The 19,179-nt window shown below is 34.3% G+C and overlaps 1 protein-coding gene across 9 annotated transcripts in view; it reads right to left on the bottom strand.

The window, feature by feature from the left end:
• The window catches only part of SNX13 (sorting nexin 13), a 61,948-nt gene that overhangs the window by 10,918 nt on the left and 31,851 nt on the right, over positions 1-19,179 (bottom strand). For 6 of the 9 annotated variants that reach the window (XR_001553114.3, XM_015853806.3, XM_015853809.3 and 3 more), the window contains 11 exons: positions 18,290-18,428; positions 17,581-17,669; positions 16,398-16,497; positions 15,255-15,448; positions 12,765-12,869; positions 10,940-11,072; positions 8,567-8,604; positions 5,822-5,891; positions 3,175-3,347; positions 1,249-1,356; positions 254-364 (listed from right to left, as the gene is read on the bottom strand). Coding sequence is in view for 7 of the 9 variants with exons in the window: in XM_015853806.3 (XP_015709292.1) it covers positions 254-364; positions 1,249-1,356; positions 3,175-3,347; positions 5,822-5,891; positions 8,567-8,604; positions 10,940-11,072; positions 12,765-12,869; positions 15,255-15,448; positions 16,398-16,497; positions 17,581-17,669; positions 18,290-18,428 (1,260 nt within the window). In the remaining 2 variants the exon portion in view is untranslated. The remainder of the gene's footprint in view (positions 1-253; positions 365-1,248; positions 1,357-3,174; positions 3,348-5,821; positions 5,892-8,566; positions 8,605-10,939; positions 11,073-12,764; positions 12,870-15,254; positions 15,449-16,397; positions 16,498-17,580; positions 17,670-18,289; positions 18,429-19,179) is intronic. The other 3 variants (XR_014943020.1, XM_015853807.2, XM_085538515.1) reach the window with 1 other exon arrangement.

Below are 19,179 nucleotides of genomic sequence, written 5' to 3'. Positions count from 1 at the left end.
CAACAAGCACAACTTTAAAAAAAATTCTTAGTGCAGTCTATGGTTCTATATTCTCTCAGATTCTTTGTGTTTTGAAAGCATGCCTTAATATATGAAATATTTTATATGTGGAATATTATATCTCACCTTAAAGTGAATATCACATATTCATACATAGTGTATATGAAACTGTTGCTTAATATCAGATCAATATCTTTGTTCACACTAACAAATGCTCTACTAAAGTTTCAGTGATGTTGTAAACCACCCTTACCTTCCGTGCAAAATCCCCCTTCCCTTTGCTGTAGGCCTTGTTCTCCAGGAAGTCATACACATAGTGGGCTAGAGCTGGAGAAGCTTTCATCATTTCAGGATTTAACAGGAGCTGAGTAAAATATTTTTTGAAAGGCATTTTTTAATTAATTTTGAAAAGGACCATGAAGTTTAGTGAAGGTCTACCATGCACAAAGTCAGCATATTTTGCAATGTATTTTTTCATGAATCCTCTAAATTTTATTGCAACAAAACACTGTTCTAAAGATGGAAACAATCTGCAGACAGGTAATTTCTATAATTCTGAACTAATACATTAACTATAGCATCTCATAGAAAAACACATTAAATACATCTTCATTATTGTTAAAACACACATCAAGACAGTCAACAAACTTCAGTGCTAAGTGACAGGGAAGTCCCTGTGAAATAAAGCACGGTTCTCATCTGAATGGGGAAGTTGTGCTGTTGTGGTACTCAGCAGACTGGGTGCCACGCCAACCCTTATGCAACACCACAAGAGAAAGTAACCACAAAAATGAGTGTAATGTAAGAAAGTTAAATGGGCAGTGCTCAAAAAAAAACAAAAAACAAAAAAAACAAAAAACCAAAAACAAAAGAAACAAAAAACCAATACAATTGGAATCTCACCAGCTCAAAGAAGCAAGGGCAGAAATGGCAGAGAATAAAACAAAGCAGCACAGAAAAGGCAAAATAACTTGACAATATAATGCTTAAACTTATGGCATAGTATTTGGATGAACTGAGTTTGCAGTTTGAGTAACATAATCTCAGAAAAAGAGCACCTGCACTTCCTATCTTAACACCAGGAAGTACTGATGACAGACCTATGCCATTTCTACTTACATTATTGAAAATTAAACGTGGCACTTCAGCTGGGACACTCACAACACGTTGTTTTGTTCTTATAAAACATCAACCAAAATTGGACCTCAGGGAAAAAAAACCCCTCAAACAAAAGATGTAACAGCTTACCTGCAAATATGCATTTAAATCTTTTTTCCTCTTCTCCAAGAATTCTCTGTCCATATTGTTAAATGTCTTTTTGCCTGGAAGTTTCAGTATATTTGCCAGATTTTCAAACTAGAAGAAAAAGAGATTTTTTTGCTCTGTGTTCCATGGAGGTTGAAACCACTATGTTACCTCAGAAATGACAGATGCCATTATATTCCCGTCTCATTTACCAAATCATACCTGATAAACAATGTCTATGTGAAGCCCAAAACTCAGATAATCTGGAGAAGCCAAAAGGTAGGTTGTAAAGATTGAGTGCATGCCAACTCTCAGGTGATAGTCAAGGACAAAATTTAAATTCAGAACACATCAAGCAATACTGAGTTTTGGAATACAGACTTATATTAGTATACTTTGCAAATGCAAATTATTCATGTCCACATGTCTGCTCAGAAAACTTAGGTTCAAGATTTATCATTATTATTTCGGTAGAAGTCAGTAGGGTTAGGACTATACATCAAGAGAACTTGCACATCTTTCTAAAACATCTTCCCTTTCTTCTCATACTTTCTTATAAACTTACTAAAGAAGAAATTAAATTTTTAATCACTAGAATATATGGCTGCACCCTGTTTACACAGGTTATCTTGAAGATGGGCACCAGCTGACTTCTTCCACTGTTCCAGTTTTACATAAAGAACAGCTGTTTCAGTGAAACAGTATAGAAAGATGTGGCTCTAACATATCAGAATGTTGAAAATTTTGTTACAGTTCACTAGAGTGAACTGTAGTGAACTTGAAGTGAACTTGAAGATTCAATATTATTCATAGACAGAATCCAAATACTTTCTCTAGAGCTTAAATAATTTTAAGAGGTAAAGACAGTACATAGTATCTGGTCTCTAAAAGACTGTATAGTTTCCTCACTAGAGAAGATCATAAAATTATACATTTAATGAGAGTTTTGTTCTGTTTCAGTCCCTGCACGTTGACTTTTTGTGAAGACGTCGTTAACCTTGGAAGGACACAAAGGTTGTATAACATTTATGGCCTACAGAAATCATTGCGTAACACTTCTTACCCATGTTACAAATCTCACTCACTTGCAATGTGTCAGGGAAATAATTGAATGGAATGTAGTCTATTTTTTATTTAGATAACTGCATCAAACAGAAGCATGTAAGCAAAGAATAGCTTCTATTTTATACATATTTACTTTGAATAACTCTACTAACTAAAGAAATTGGATATGAATCAACTCAGCACTTTTCTTTAAAGTCCATACAGATACTATAACATTACAAATCCTTACCCCTCCTACTGATTTTAAATAAAAGATTCAAACCTTTACCCACAAGATGTCAATAAGAACATCAGACATGAACACAAAAAAGGTTTCAGTGAACCAGAGACATTCTCATGCCTGTAAACTCAGTAGGAATGTTGATTTTATTTTCAAAGCAGAACAATATTGTTGAGCATTAGAGAAATCAAACTCTTGACTACCAAGGTTATGCAGTAAAATCTAACTTTTTTACTCTCTTATGACCACTATTCTTAAAACCACTGACTTCTTGAGGTCAGGAGATTGTACAATTTACTTGAGTGAATTACAGATGTCTCATTTTTCTTTTTTTTTCCTTTTTTTTTTTTTTTTTTTTTTTTAGGAGGTTTAAGAGGCTGAGCATACAAGTATAGCAATAGAAGTGCGGTCCAGCAGTACATATCCTCTCATTACACAACTTACACAGACATTGTGTAGTAAATAGTTGCACCTGTAAGCAGCTCAATACAAACTGTTACATTAATGGTGGAAAAGTACACATTAATGCAAAATGCAGTGCAATTACTCCATATCTTAATCCACTTTGAGAAAGCCAATGTTGTGCACCACACACAGATAATAAAAACATCTCTTTCAAAGAAATCTTCAACGAGATGAATTACCTGCTCGGTGATCCTCATGTGAAAGTCATGGAAGTCACTGTAACGCCGATATGTCTTCCATGTTTCCTCACTGTTTGCATTTCTCCGATGGACCGTGATAGCATACAACGCATACGTCTTGCCATGGTCATTACACACTCCTGCCACAGCATATGGGTCATAGTCAGCATATACTAGTAGTTTAAAAACAAAAATAAAAAAAGGAACAAACAGAAAGAAGGAAGACGAGAGGACACAAACGTGAAGTGAAGAAATGTCTGAAATGACAGACTTGAGAAACTAAAATGGACATGCAAGCAGAAGAGTAAGTCATCCCTTTATCCAAAACACCAGAAGTGTTTGAACTTAAATTTAATTCATAGAGATTAAGTAGCCTTAAAGATAGGCAAGTTTCACTCACATGCAAAACATACGAAAAATAAAATAAAATAGGAAAGGCTCCAACTTGAATAGATATTTTAAAAAATACCTTCAACCTAAGGAACTCAAGATAGAGGTGAAAGACAACTGAACCCAGAAGTTCCAGTTTCCAAAGTACCTTCTAGTTGTATTTTAGAAAGCTTACAAATACAACAGAAAGCATAACATCATAAGCATTCACTCCTTTCTTTAGCATTAGGAGTTACCAGCTACAAGATAAAAAACAGTCCCCACACTATTTCTCAGTCAACAAAAATTATATACACACAGACATACATAAGTGCATGTTTTCTGTCTGTGTGTACACATACACATAATTCTATGTATGTATATACACATTTTATGGAGAAAACAATTTATAACTGAGAAGTACACAAATGGCTATCTCAAAAGGAAATTTCTATATTTTTTTCCATCACTATATGAAAACTGTTTCATAAACTCCCATCTAAACTAGGGAATATCATAAAACCAGTACTGTATACACTGCACACATTTATACTGTTAATGTGTTCTAAACTCCAAATAAAGCAAACAGCTCTTAGCAAGATGAACTTTAGTTCTATGAGCTTTTTAATGCATTCAAACTCCCTGAAATACATTTTTCTGCCAAATCATCAGCTCTAACCCCTTGCTATCTCATAAGAACAAGGCTGATGTCTAAGCTGCAAAGCGAGCTCAAGGACAGGGGCTAACAAGGTAATGATTCCCTCTAGTAAAACACACTGTGGGAATGGACCGCCACCAGTCTTCTTTGGCATCAACCCTTTAGTAGAATGATGGATGAGTGCTGAATCCAAGAATAAAGAGACAGGAAGCCATTGCCCCATGGGTGTGCACAAAATGTATCCCCTAAGCACACACAGACCACTCTGACACACAGCCACTGTACCAAAACCCATGGACCTCTAGGAGGACCACTGCCAGCCAGGAGTAGTCAAAAAAGGAGCTCCCACCATGCCCTACATCATATCTTATTATAACAAACACTTATTTTGCAACACAAAGGAAGATGAATCCTTAATGACCATGGAAAAGATTTTGTAACCTCCCTGAAGCACAGTAAAGGGCAACAGACAGAACAGGAAAGAAGCCTGCACACAGATGCACCCAGAAGGCAGGGAGACTTCTATGTCTTGCTCAAATACAAGGTAAAGAGAAAGGAGACATCTAGTTTAATCCTTACAGTATGAACCTGCGCATATTTCCAGGTCCATATGAATTACTATGGAATGATGGAGTCAAGCTGATAGTAATCAGGACTTGCTGGCATCAGACTATAAATTTAACATAATTCACAAGAGTTTTATTTTCCTTGGAGATGAGAACAATGAAACTCCTAAATGTAATTCAGAAAGCAAGTAACACCTGCAATTTTTGTACAAGAAAATTTGTGATTCTTAACTTTTAAAATTATTTTTCCCCTTCTCTGAGGGCCAACTACATGTGACTATTGGATTGTACCATGCTGGGTTGCCATAAATTTAATTAAAATGTCAGCTAGCTGAATTCTTACTCACAGCTTTCATCCATGCTATATAAATACATAGTTAAAAAGTTATCACAGTTTAAAAAGTAAACACCATCAAAGACTCGCTGATAAAATGATTTTCCAGTGGAATCTTGTCTAACTACAGTATTTGGAAATCATACCTGAGCCTTACTATTTGCTGTCCTATTATACATTTTTTTACCTTATTAGTAAACAGAAGTTTGCTAAAATAATCAAGAATTCCATAACTGTAAAAACTGAATTCACTACCTTAAATTGAGCTAAGCCAATCAGGAAGCACAGAAAATGGGGAATATATTGTAGCAAGAGAAGTGAATGCTTAAGAATCAACCTTGTGCGACTAGAAGGAAAAAGCTGGCTTTCAGAAATTTTCTTTAAATAACTGTCAAAATAAATACTCAATATTAAACTTAATGAACAATAGTTCATTAACTTTTTCCTGTCATCCATAGAAAGGAAAAATAATAATGCTATAAGCAGCAAGAATTATATCTCATTTTAGGTACATATATAGTCTGAAGCTATAGCAACAATTTTGTATGGAGTTCCATTACAAGAACTTCATAGGGAGTATGAATTCAATGTTTTATGATACTAAAAAAAAGGAAAGGATTAGGAATTCATGGGTCTGTAGTATAAAAAACAAACAAACAAAAAAAAACCACTCAAAAGTTGGAAAAATAAGTAAGCAGCTGTTGCAAGAAATTAACTTACCAGTATCTGAGATATATGCATGGAGTTGAACTGTCTCATCAGAAGGGACATTTGAAAGGTCATCTAAGGACTGCAGGGAGACGCAGAGGGCAGAAGGAAGAAATGAGCAACAGAGAATAAAATCAGAGACATGTCTCATTTGAGAGAAACTTTTTGATTAATCTAGTTCATTTTCAAACTTCTAGTTCTCTTGTACTGTTAGAACAGCTTAATGCACTGTAACAACAAAATCATGTTTTTGTTACCTGGTTACGAAAGTAATTCCCCCCCACAAACACACACAGTTTCACATACTTTTGTGACCATTCGAATGTATTTTCCACTTTCATTTGATATCTCAGTTTAATAGAAGTACAGCCACAAACAGTCCTTCATCGAGTATTTGAAAAACAAGAATAGCAGTACAGCTATGGAGATACAGCTGTGGTGTATCTGAGGTTTTACTCACTATTACTTACATCTTTATACCATTTGTTTCTTTCAACTGACTGCCAACTAGAATAATGTAGTTTTACACTCTGTAAAAAACAGTGAGCAATTTTCTCTGACACGTTCTCCTTTGTAAAATATAAACGTGCATCATCAGGCTAATGTTCTGTCTCCCTGGTCAGTAATCAATTGGAATCAAAAGAGGCTTAACAGATGTTTGAAAGATGCTTTTTTATTATTTAAGATTAATAAGAAGGGCTGAAGACTGAGCTACTGAAACAGAAATTATAGGCTTTCGGATCCTAGTTAATTTAGGCAACTCCAATACTTCACATGCCATGCAATTCCGACATTAAACTACTGTTGTATTTTATTTTATTTTTTTAAAGCATCATTACTTATTGTTTCTCTGCCTCCCTACATCACCAACCTGACTTTGTCCTTTTTCCTTAACAGAGTTCATACTAATATATATTAATGACATCCAGAAGATCAACTCAGGTATTTCTGCTGCTATTCAAGATCTTGGATATATACTAGCTTTGTAACTTCTTCTATTTTCTCAATGCAAAAGGAATACACAAAATTCAGATCATGGAACCATTTAGATTATATCAGCAACAGCCTAAATATTCCACAATTGTTTTATACTGCAAAACGCACCCTACTGGTTTAATGTAGTAGTTGAGGGTGTCAAATTAGAGGCAGGAATAAAGAAGATAACTATTCCTTAAAAGTTTCAAATAATCTTAAAGGAGAGGAACACAAGTTAATTAAAATGTAAAACCATCATGCCACAACCTCATCTTTCTTAATGCAGTGTCTTTAGCTAAAAGTACAGAAATTCCATGACCTTTAAAGTAACCTTACCAAGGTCTATTTTACTTCATGCAACAAAGTAGCACAAGGGAGCAATATTATTTGTACAGAAATGTACTCTTGCCATGGAATTCAGCCAGGAAAAACTAATCTACCAGTACTCAAACACCTGTAAAAGCACCAAAAGCCCCAAACAGCCCTGAAGAATAAGGAATACGGAAAGCAAATTTTCTTCTGCCTAAGAGTTTTATTAAACATTTCTGTTTAATTAAACGTTCAGTATAAAGAATGTTTTTCATTCTTCATAAAAAGAATAAATGTTGAATTCTGCTAATATACTTATCAGAACAAGAAAAAAACCCAAGATTCAGAACAATCGCATACACATATCTGTTTTGCAACAATGCCTAATAAAGGCTTTAAGATTTTCCAGCTTAGCTAGGAAAACCCACATAGCATTAAAGAAGCACATAAATGTCTACCAGATGATCTATAACAAACCCCATCCCTGAAGTGTAATTCTGGTATGTCAGGTTATGTTTACAAGAATACTTCCAATATTTGTAAGTTCTCTTTAAAGAATCTCTTACAACAATTTATCAGCATTGTATGCAAACTGAAATATATTAAAAACTCCTAAGTTTTACTTCTGTATCTAACAGGCTTTTGCGCAAGTTCCACCTGCTGAACCTTCTCTTCATATTTCAAAATGTAAACAAGATGAAAACAATAGAAATCACAACAACAACAAAATCAACATGGAAGGTTGTTATTATTTGCTGTAAAAGTATTCTTTTGAAAAGTAAATTCTATTCCTCTGTATGCTGAATATGGTTTAATGCACTGGAGCTCTTACAGAGGTACAGAATCCTCCAAGAAAGAATTTGAAGAGTCTGTGAGTCACATACGCCAGGAAGGCGCATGCTGATTGCAACCCTTTCTAAAACTAGATATCACAAAATACTCTCAAAAGAACTACTGAGTCTTCTTATCTTGTTCAGTTAGATATAATTTGAAGAAAACAAGTAAGAGGGAGGGGAGGAAATGCATCAATATTGCTCTGATTTTTACTCTGTTTTTGTTTTTCACCCCACTGCATTAAAATTAAATGCTTTGTTTTGCAGCTTATTTGAGACTTTAGTTTCAAAGCATCTGACTTCACCTATTATTACTCAAATCAAAGTTTATGTCTGTTTTAACATAAGGAATGGGCATAAAGATGCATGTTTTTCATAAATTAACTGCAGTCTACTAATACACTCTTTCTGTGAGAAACCACGTAAGCAATTCATTAGACTCATTCATGTAGACTCAGTACAAAACAGAGTTTCATCTTAAAGATTAATTGAGTCTTAATGTGTCTTTTGATATCATTCAAGAGCATAGCAGACTTTTTCAGAAATTAAACTGCAATGAGTTAACCCCTCTAACATGTACATAATTGAAACTAATTTACAATACTCAACTGTTGGGGAGAGAGGAAAAAAGAGCACTCACCAGATTTATGCTACTAGTTGGAGATCCGTTAAAAGATTCTGGTAACAGTGAGGATTGAAAAAAGAAAAAGAAAGTTAGATTTCCTCCAATGTAGGGCTGCATAAAAGAAATAAAACTCTTCATAAGTTGTTGTAGTTTTATTTCTGTGAAAAATTATTGTTGGGGTATTGTGAAACATTTGTATGCAACACATAAATATTTCCAGTTCCAAAAATGGCATATAAATGAAAATGTACGGAAGTTTCCATGGCAATAGATACAAAAGAAATACTCCAAAGAATGTGTTTTTATTTTAAGCACATATCACATGAAATTACTTTGCTAAGGAGTCAATTTAATATTGAATAATTTCCACTAGATTTGAGATAAAATTAAGAACTATTCAATTGCAAACTTCCATGGGGCCACACTGTGTTAGAAATCAGACTTAAATGTTATGAAATATTTAAACACTTAAATGTTATATATACATATATATATATAATTAGAATATATTTATCATATATGTATGTGTTCATTTTGTATCAGAATATAAATACCAGTATGTATTCATACTGGATATTAAAATGTTCTAATTCAAGAGATTTTTAAATAAAAATATTACTGTACTCTCATCTCATTCAACAGAACTGAAAGCAGCCAACCTTTTGACCCAAAAGCATTTGTAAGAAATAGCACTAAGACATGAGAATGCTCAAAGAAACTGAATTAACAACAACAACAAAAAAAGGCAAGATACTACATTTACCTTAACTCTCACATCATACATAAACAATTTAAATTAACATAAGGTCAGTATAAAATTTCCTCAAAAATAATTCATTTTGATGTCCCAACCAATATGTCTACCAAGAAGAGCAGGTATCATACTACTTCAGAAGACACAGCAACATTTCATAAAATTGAAGACTGAGGAGACAATAAAAAACAGCAGAGAAAACACTCTTCCCCCTCCACGAGAATGTGGATATTAAGGAAAGCAACTTTAACATTCTCAAAGTGAAATAAAGCCAGTATTTCTATCATTCTCACACAAGCCCAACAAAAAATAGCTTCTCATTGTAGGTTGAATGGGCAGTGTTGCACTACAGCTTACTAGCAAACAACCAAATGCTGGTAAATACCAAATGCTAACAGGAAATTACAAAATACCACCAGGCATTCTTTAGCACGAAATCTGCTTAATCTCCAAAATACTTAAACAAATAAATGTCCATGCTCTTTGACAGACTCACTTTCATCCTTATTCAATCTGAGATTAAAATTTTCTCTTATTCAATTTACGTAACTTCTAGTGGTAGGACTACATCCAACATGCTGATGGTTTTGTTACATTTAATAATTCAAATATGTTAATTAAGGAAGGATCTAAACTGTATCTGACCTAAAAGAAATATCCCCAGGATTCCCTTGGATTTGTTAAAGAATTTACAAGGCCATATTAAAATAAAATGAGAAAAAATGTTAAGCAAAGAAAATAAATGTTATAAAATGAAAATACTTGAAAATTATTTAGACCAATTTTTGTGAATATAACTAGCAATACAAAGGATAAAGCCACTAAACAAATAACAGGCAATAAAACAAGTAGACAAGATTAGCTTGGGAACACACAAAAAAAAAAAAGGCTGTAGAAGTGTTATTAGGTAGTCTGTATAGTAATGTAAGATCAGCAGATACTGGAGGCAGTTCTTAAGCAGGAAGAACAAAGTTGATCTTTTTAAGATTCTGCAGACATTATCAAAATACATCACTAGAGGGTAGTAAAGAACACAGCTCTCATTCCAGCTTCAATTGCTCTTAATCTAAGTAAGTTCACATAAAATTGTACCTTAAGGAAGTAAATGCAATATTTTATTTACAAAGAGAGCTGTGTTAAAATTCTTCTTTGTAGTAATATTGTGAGTAGAGAAAAAGAGGAAAGTTACTGTAAACTAAAAGTTTGCAGGGAAATGATTAAAAAATAGGATGAAAAACGTACAAAATGAAAATTGCAGAAATGGAAGCTCTTTTGCTCAGCATAAGAGCAAGAGGAAAAAAAAACCCTGAACCTTCAAGGTCAAGTCATAGCTTTAAAAAAAAAATTTAAAAAAACAGGCTTCCCAAATTTTCCAATGACTTCCTATATTTTAAGTTCTCAATACACTTTAAAACCCCATATCTAGGACTTTTGTTTTCTATTGCCATGTAAATAACATACATAAGTATTAAACCCTACATGAAGCTAATAAAGTTACTACAGAAATCCTCTCTGCATCTCCAAACAATTTACAGGAAAGCACAAACAGAAAACACTACATTTGAAATTTTAATTGATTTTAAAGAAGAAAAAGATTATTTCCAGAAAATCTCCCAAACAGGTAAAGAGCTCACCCCCTTCACCGTCATCTGATCCTCGGAAACTGGGATCCTTCAGCATATCTAGCTCAGCTAACATGCGGACATACAAAACGTTCTGTTTGAAGGAAGGGTAGAATCTCTCATCTCGCAGCATCAATTCATACACCTTATTGAAATAAAAATACCAACATTAGAAATATTAACGTTATCATTTTTTTTTTCCATTAGACAAGCTTTCATAAATTCCATTTGAACAACACGTATCATCATATTCTATGAGTATCTTTGAGTTGCCTTTAAAACTCTGCAGCAAGCCTGAGAGATTCTCATTTAGGCTTACTTTTAACAAGAGTTATGAGAACTAGTTTTGTTAAAAGCATAACAGTATTAACAGACTCTCACTTACTAATGTATGTACTTATAGGAAGAGAAGTAGTTAACTAATTGTAAATGTTTCCTTCCTCTTCTATTAACCATTCCTGCAACACTAAATATATTTAGTCTCCATCGATTTCATGAGTGATTATTTCTCCATCTTAAACTCTATGCATAAACTTGAAAACACTTATGGGAAAAGGGACAACAGAAAGGAAAGGGAGGAAGACACCACATACTACTTTCTTGAAGATTTTCAGTTCAGCCACAACAGTACCATCTTACATCACAGAGAATTAATCACACCGTCTCAAAACATGCAGCCTGAACAATGACATATCATTTTCCTGTTATACTAACTCAGTGCCATCACATCCAAACTACTATCTACTCACCTCCAGTTACATAAATTTTATCATGAAAGTAACTAGTAATCTAAGAAGATATGGGTTTTAAAAGAAACACACAATGTATGACACTTTAATCCCCTACAAAATTGCCTTAGGCGAATAAGATTGTTATTCGTTGTTTCTTTAAGCAATACTCACTAGCAATCAACATGCATATAAATACATTCGCAAATAGTTTTATGTAATGTGAAAGAATCTGTACAAGTTCTATCACCTGGTAAGAACGGTCCCCCAAAATTTGTGCCATTCTGAGGAAGTCTACTTCTTTCCTAATACATGAGAATGTTATGCTGTCTTCAACAAGAACATAAGGCCCTTGTAACCTACTTAGGGTATTGCAGATTTTATAACATTCTTTCATTGGTTTTAAATGCACTCCTCGTGTACAACAGTGTACAACAGTGATTCTAAATTCTGCCACTCATATCACTAATTTTTAGTACAAATGAGAACACTTGGTGACTGAAAACATAGAAACCTCTCAGACTGGATATGTAATTTACTGACTAAAAAATAAATCATCCATTTTTTGGAAAAAAAAAAAAAAGAAAAAAGAAAATAGGCTTGAGTGACAAAGCCTAAGTACGCAGGCACTGAAAAGATAGTTTCATCTTTGGTATTTGCTGCTTTCTGTGAAGTCCTACAGGAATAGAGTTGGCCAATTAATTTCCTGAAATAGGTAAAATTTAATACAGTAATACATTTATACTTTACTCAGTTCTGAAAACAGAGAGCTAATGATAGATGAAAATTGCAACACTTACACGTTACTTGTACAGGCCCATTTTCTGAGTTTGGTGCGCAGACAAATAATAATCCCATAATTTTTATCCATGCTTCATAGCTAATTTCACTGAGGTCACCACCTCTTTCTGGCCATTACTTTGAAAATAATGAGCTATGTATGACTAAGCAGAAGGTAACAATGTAGAGTAAGATTTTTATAGAAAAGGAAAATGGTAAAATAGGTTTTAGATTTTTATACTTGATTTTCTTCCTCCCCTGTCTGCAGTGAAGTTCAATATCCCGTAGTCTTAAAAATGCTAACGAAATACAGCAAGAACAAAGTGTACCTTTCTTTGAATGTCATCAAAGATTTCAGGCGTTGGATCCTCATGGTTCAGTGTTTCTGCCAGTTTTGCTACCAAGTTGTCATCAATATTAACTCTTGGAGATGCCTGTCACAGAGATCTAAATCAACTTGTGCAGAATAAAAATAAAAAACTTCTATTTTCACAAATAAATCCAAAACAATTCTGCCAAGTATCTAAGGAAAATATATGGCTTTGTGATGAGTGTTTCTAGATCTAAAACTGCCTTGGACAGAAAAAAAGAAAAGGAAAAAAAATATATATATATATATGATGAAATTTAGAGTATTAAAACTCAGAAATTTCAGAATACTAGAAAACACCTCAAAACACAATTTAAGCACATCAATATGAAACAATACACCATCCAGATATAAGCATAGTTTTATTTATTAATAAAAAGACTCAGGTTCAGAAATAAAGAACAACTCACTAAAAAAAATAAAAAAGGGAATGGATGAAATTCTGAAGTGGTAAAGAAAAAACTTAACAGCTTGTCAACTTTACTAATTTTGCAGGCTACCAGGGAGCTGTAAGCACAGATTCTTACACAGACAGTATTATAGCTACCAAAAGAGACAGCCATCAGGTTCTCAGCGCTTCCTTGGTATGACGTATTTCAAGCTGCTGCCAGTTAAACATTCTTTTATATAGGCCCAAGCTCACATAATTTCCCATTTTCAGCAACAGACACAGGAACCAGCACTAAAGCAGACCCAACACAGCTGCTCAACTGATCTATTTAGCACAGCTGACAGGCTGAGTTGGTTGGATTTGGAATAGCTCTGGGATTACACGGCTCCTGATCTCAAACTGGTGAGTGTTCAATCAGCAGAGCAATATCTAACTGAAGAAATGCTGCTGATATGCTTTTGAGGTGAAAAAACAAAGTGAAAGAAATAATGCAGAAACACTGCAATAGATATGAGGGATAATTTACTGAGGGAAGCTTTTGAGTAAGTTGAAAGGTGATTTTTATGCATACACAAATTCAGAACACGGATGCTTTGTTCACAAGTCTAAAAATAGGATTCAAGATTGACAGAAAATCAATTTTGATTGTTTGTTTGTTGGTTTACTTGTTGTTCCTTTTTTAGTCAACATTAATACATGACCTACAAATTTGCAAATGGAATGAACAGAGTTGCAATCAGAAATTCAACTTAAACTTCGAAGCATGTCCTCTACCGGACTTTTATAAGCCCCATCTTAACACAGAGAGAAATACCCTTTGATTCACAATTATACCTTATTCATGTCATGGTTTTTTGTCAGTATGCACTTTTGTGAACAATTCTTTTCAAGGATGAAGCACACAAAGAGTAAAATTTCATCAAAAATCTCAGAAGAAACCCTTGAGAATTCACTAACTGCAGCTACTTCCATCCATCCAGAGTGATGCACTGGTTTCACAAAAAATGAGGCCAAACAGCCCACTAACTTTATGTTTTCCTTGTCCTCTTTTTCACGTTTTTACAAAAATAAACAAACAAACAAACAAAAGTTTTGCTACCTATATAGACTAACTGTAGTTTATCTTTTATAAGGGTCGCTCCAAAAGCAATGCTTTCTATTTCATCACGTCAGCCCAAAAAGTCAGAGGTAGATGTTGGTGGTATGACTGTAGAGGTTGGACTTTCCCACCAATATCCCATTACATTTTCTTTCTGTATGACAAATGGCAGCAGAGGGGTAGTCTGACAGAATCGTGTCTGACACGGATATGCATATGAAGCAAAGGTATGCTACTGAATTCCTCCAAGCAGAAACAAAGGCATCCATTGACATTCATTGACACTTTCTGAATGCTTATGGAGACCAAACTGCGGATGTGAGCACAGTGATGCCGTGGGTTGTACATCTCAGCAACTGTGTGGATATAGAAGCTGCAGAATGGTGGGTTACCTCTGCTAGTGCAAATTTTTACAAACATGGCATTCAGACTCTTATTCATGGGTGGTGAAAATGCACAGCTAACGGTAGTGACTATGTTAGAAAAACAGCATTTTGTAGTTGAGAATTTGCAGAATAGCATTATTGCGCTCTCTGTATAGGCATAGAAATAAATAGGAGGCATTACTTTCAGAACATCCTACATATACATAGCCTAAGAGAGTTCCTCTTCACTCAGTGCAGACCAGGTGAGCTGAATAGGTTGGGGACTCATGCGCCAGAGGAAGTAATTTCTTACTATATCTTAACATTTTCTCTAGTTTTCCTAAATACTATTATAGAGAGAGAGCACCTGAAGGTCACGTATTCAATTTTTTTTGTAAGATAGCCAAACAAACTGAAGGAATTTTCTTACTTCTTGACATAAGGAAAGAAGACATGCAGGTAGTACCCTAAATGTTAGCCTGTAAACAACTTGTGCTGTATCAAATTAATTTCGTATTAAGGTAGTCATAACTACTAGACAACCATCTGACAAAACAGTAAGTTTCAAACAATTCAGAAGTACATTATTTTTACCTTTTCTGATAAATATTGCTCATAAACTCCAACTGCAGCTGCTCTTAATAGACCCTTGGTCTGATTAGTCTGATGTTTTCCATCTCTTTGCCGGCTTTGAAGTACCTCCAGCTGTTGCTGTGCCGTAACCCTGTATCCTTCCACTGTCATCCAGAAAAACAGATGTGCTTGGCCACCAGTCTGCTGCATGTAATCTATAAAAAACAAACAGATGCAAAACATCAAGCAAACGAGCATGGTTATTCTACACATTCAAGTAAGAATTCTCTAAAATTTGAACTCCAGAGCATGTTAAATATCTGGAACAATCCAGGGTGAAAAAAAAATAAAGAAGGCTATTTGTGTATTGGTGATAATCAGTAAACAAAACTGACAGTAAAGAACTAGGCTGCTGATCTTAAAATGCACGTGTAAAAGTTAAATCAATCATTACTGTGGAGACAACAGGGCTGTATAGCATGATATAAGTAGACAAGAAGTTCAAACTGAACTAATGAATCACATGCATGTAATGCATTAAAAAAAAAAAGTATAAATAACAACAAAAAATAAAAGATTGATACTCTTATTGATGATCATCAGGTACATTAGTTATTTACAGAACAGCAACAAGCACCAGAAAATGATAAATATGAATTACTCAAGATTTAATCTACCAAATTCTTGATTATATAGTAAACCTAAAACAGTACATAGATTCCTGTTGTATTTAAAGTTCCCAGAGAACCTTCAGAAGTTCCATAATACTCTAAAGATCAATCTGACATCTCTAGTCATTAGCTCCATTAGCTTCAGTGAGCCCAGCAAAAGACAATCAAGAATGATTAAAAAGTTCAGAGATATTTTAATTACAAAATTCTAAGCAATTCTTTTCTTTTGTTGACAAAGAAAGAAAGACAGACTGCATCTTAAGGAGAGATCAGTATTAAAGCAAGATTAATACAGTATTTAGAAGCGCTGAGCATGGTGTTCTGAACAGTTAATTACACATACATTTGCAAAAAAAGGTTCTGGCACCTCTGCCTCACCTCTGGCAAGGACATATTTACCTCTCAGTAAATACTTACATTTCGGTACAGTTATACAATGCTGTGAGTCAGTGTATTGCTTCTAAATAGAAATATAAGATAAACTGATACTTACCCATGAAAAACTGTAGTGCAACATTGTCTACCAGGATATGGTCCAGAGGGACTGTGCAAAGTTTTCCAAAGTTTGCTGCCAGTTTCACAGTATCTATTTCCTATAAGACACAGTTCAGTGTTGATGTTTCTTAAATTTTTTAAGAATTTCCCCTTACCATAAAGTAGGCATCATAATAAAAACCAAAAAAATATTATACACAATAAACCAGCTTCTCTATGGATGATTATTTTTACAGTCACTAATAAGGCCAAGATAACAAGGTCATTTTCTGATAAACATTTGGTTTCGGCTATTTAATGCTATATGAGGGGCTGGCTTTTAGCTTTGTCATTCATGTGATGCTATACAAGTCAAGTAAACACCAAATCTCTCTTATCTGCTTACAATAGCATGAAAATAAAGTAATGAGAATATTTCAGAATTTTATGGGGCGCAGATCACTACAACTAGAACTTATGTCTGTTCAACTGTATTCTGCTAAAATGACATTAACTGGTAATACTGCTGTGTTTCAGGATCCAGCCACAGAATATTTTAAACAGTTTTAACAGTCAGTACGCACATTACATTATTACAGAGACACACCAAAGTCCAATTAAGAGAGTCATGAAACAAAGCAAACATACTACCTCTGTATAAATATAAATCAAAACAAACAAGTCAACAGAACAACATTAGGTTCTCAAATTTAACATCCAGTCTGCCTCAGGATTTTTATGAACTAAAGCAGCAAACATGTCTGACAAAATACAATACATAGAGAGTCAATAAGGCACCATAAAATAATCAAGTGGTATCTTTATCAATAAGATAAGGAGAATTTTGCCAAAAACTAAACTTAAAGTTCCAGAGGTATGTACTGTAGCACCAAAAACAAACAAAAACCTGACCTGAATCTAGGTGCATAAGTACAAGGATGCTTCATGTATTACCTATACGTCATTTCAGTTTAACTCTTATACTGAACCTATAGCTTAAGGTGTACTGACCTATCTAAACTACTAACGACACATTCTAAAACTCTCCAAACATGTAAATTAAAGACTAAGTTGAATTTTATGTATCCCTGTAATTGTACACTTCAAATTTGTATTAAAAAGCAAGAATTAAGTTAGACTGAACTATTAAGTCTTTCACAACTTCACTCTCTCAGAATGAAAAATCACTCTAAAATACTTACTTTTCCTGACTGCAACCTCTGAATTCTTGAATCACATACTTTAATAACATATAATAAACTGTTTATTTGATTTTTTATAGTGTTGATATCTGAAAGTAAGAAAAAAAAAAAAGATGATTAACTAGTGCAGATGAGTAAATAAACTCTTGTCCTGAAATATGAGATATACTTTAAGTAGAAGTCAAACAAAGAAGTGAAATATCACATAAAAAGCACGTCAGATTTGCAGAGGTTTACAGCTTAAATACTTCACTGATAGAAATCAATGAAAAGAATTTCTCCCTGCTTTCATACTGTTAGCTGACTACTTATTGATATCTAGAGTATTACTGAAATTCACAACCGTCTGCCAGGTAAGTTTCAGTTCTGTGGAAGTACACATATCTAATCAGTTTTCTAAACTAAAAAGAGAAGAAAAACAAACAAACAAAAAACTCCCCCCACAAAAAAAGAAAACAACAACAAAAACAACTAAACAAACAAAAAGCACAGGTTCTAGGTAAGACACACACAAAGAAAATACAGGTGGTAAAAGTGAATTGTTTTGAAACACACAAGAAAATCCAAGTTTTAACACTTTTGTCATTGTTGTTGTTAAGAAGAAAATATTTTCATACTAAGTTATATCAGTTTCTCAATTTTTGTAATGTTCTTCAGAGATCATGCTGGTAAACACATTTCATATTTTGTAAAATAACACAGTACTAACCATCTCCTGCTGTATCTAGAGATCGAAGATATTGCAGTTCTTCACTTGCTTTATCTTTGACTGCTTCCAACTCTCCTATATTATCACTTAATTTAATAATATTCATAAAGGCCTCATAGTTACAGTTGGAATCACGAATCTGAAACAAAATTTTACAGCATGAATAATGTAAAACCGATAAAAGCAAGACCATTATGAATCATTATGAATTACTTTGATGCAAAGTGGTATTTTGAAAACATTCTGATACTTCTAGGTCTTCTTTTAATGCTAAAATTTTATACTGTGAGAGAAACACAAGATTTTCAGAAATCCAAATGATAAATGAAACTGGACATCTGTAAGTCCTCTATATATCACAGAATCATAGAATGGCCTGGATTGAAAAGGACCACAAAGATCAATTAGTTTCAGCCCCCTTCTATGTGCAGACTAAGCTGCCCAAAGCCACATCCAGTTGGCCGTGAATGACTTTAGGGATGGGGCATCCACACCTCCTTGGGCAACTTGTTCCAGTGCATCACCACCCTCCAGGTGAAAAACATCCTCCTAATATCTAACCTAAACCTCCATTTTCACAGTTTAAAACCATCCCCCTTGTCCCATTACTATCCACACTTGTAAACAGCTGTTGTTCCCCCTCCTGTTTATATGCTCCCTTCAAGTATTAGAAAGCCACAATAAGGGCTCCCTGGAGCCTTCTCATTTCCAAGCTAAACAAGCCCAGCTCCCTCTGCCTGTCTTCGTAGGGGAGGTGCTCTGATCATCTTGGTGGACCTCCTCTGGACCTGCTCAAAGAGCTCCATGTCCTTCCTGTACTGGAGGCCCCAGGCCTGGACATGGTAGTCCAGATGGGACCTCACAAGAGCTGAGTAGAGGGGGACAATCAC

Source organism: Coturnix japonica, chromosome 2 (assembly GCF_054131305.1).
Source record: "Coturnix japonica strain WE chromosome 2, WE-NBRP24, whole genome shotgun sequence".
Taxonomy (NCBI): Eukaryota; Metazoa; Chordata; class Aves; order Galliformes; family Phasianidae; genus Coturnix; species Coturnix japonica.
The sequence above is the reverse complement of the archived record's forward strand: the minus strand, read 5'-3'. Positions and strand labels throughout refer to the sequence as shown.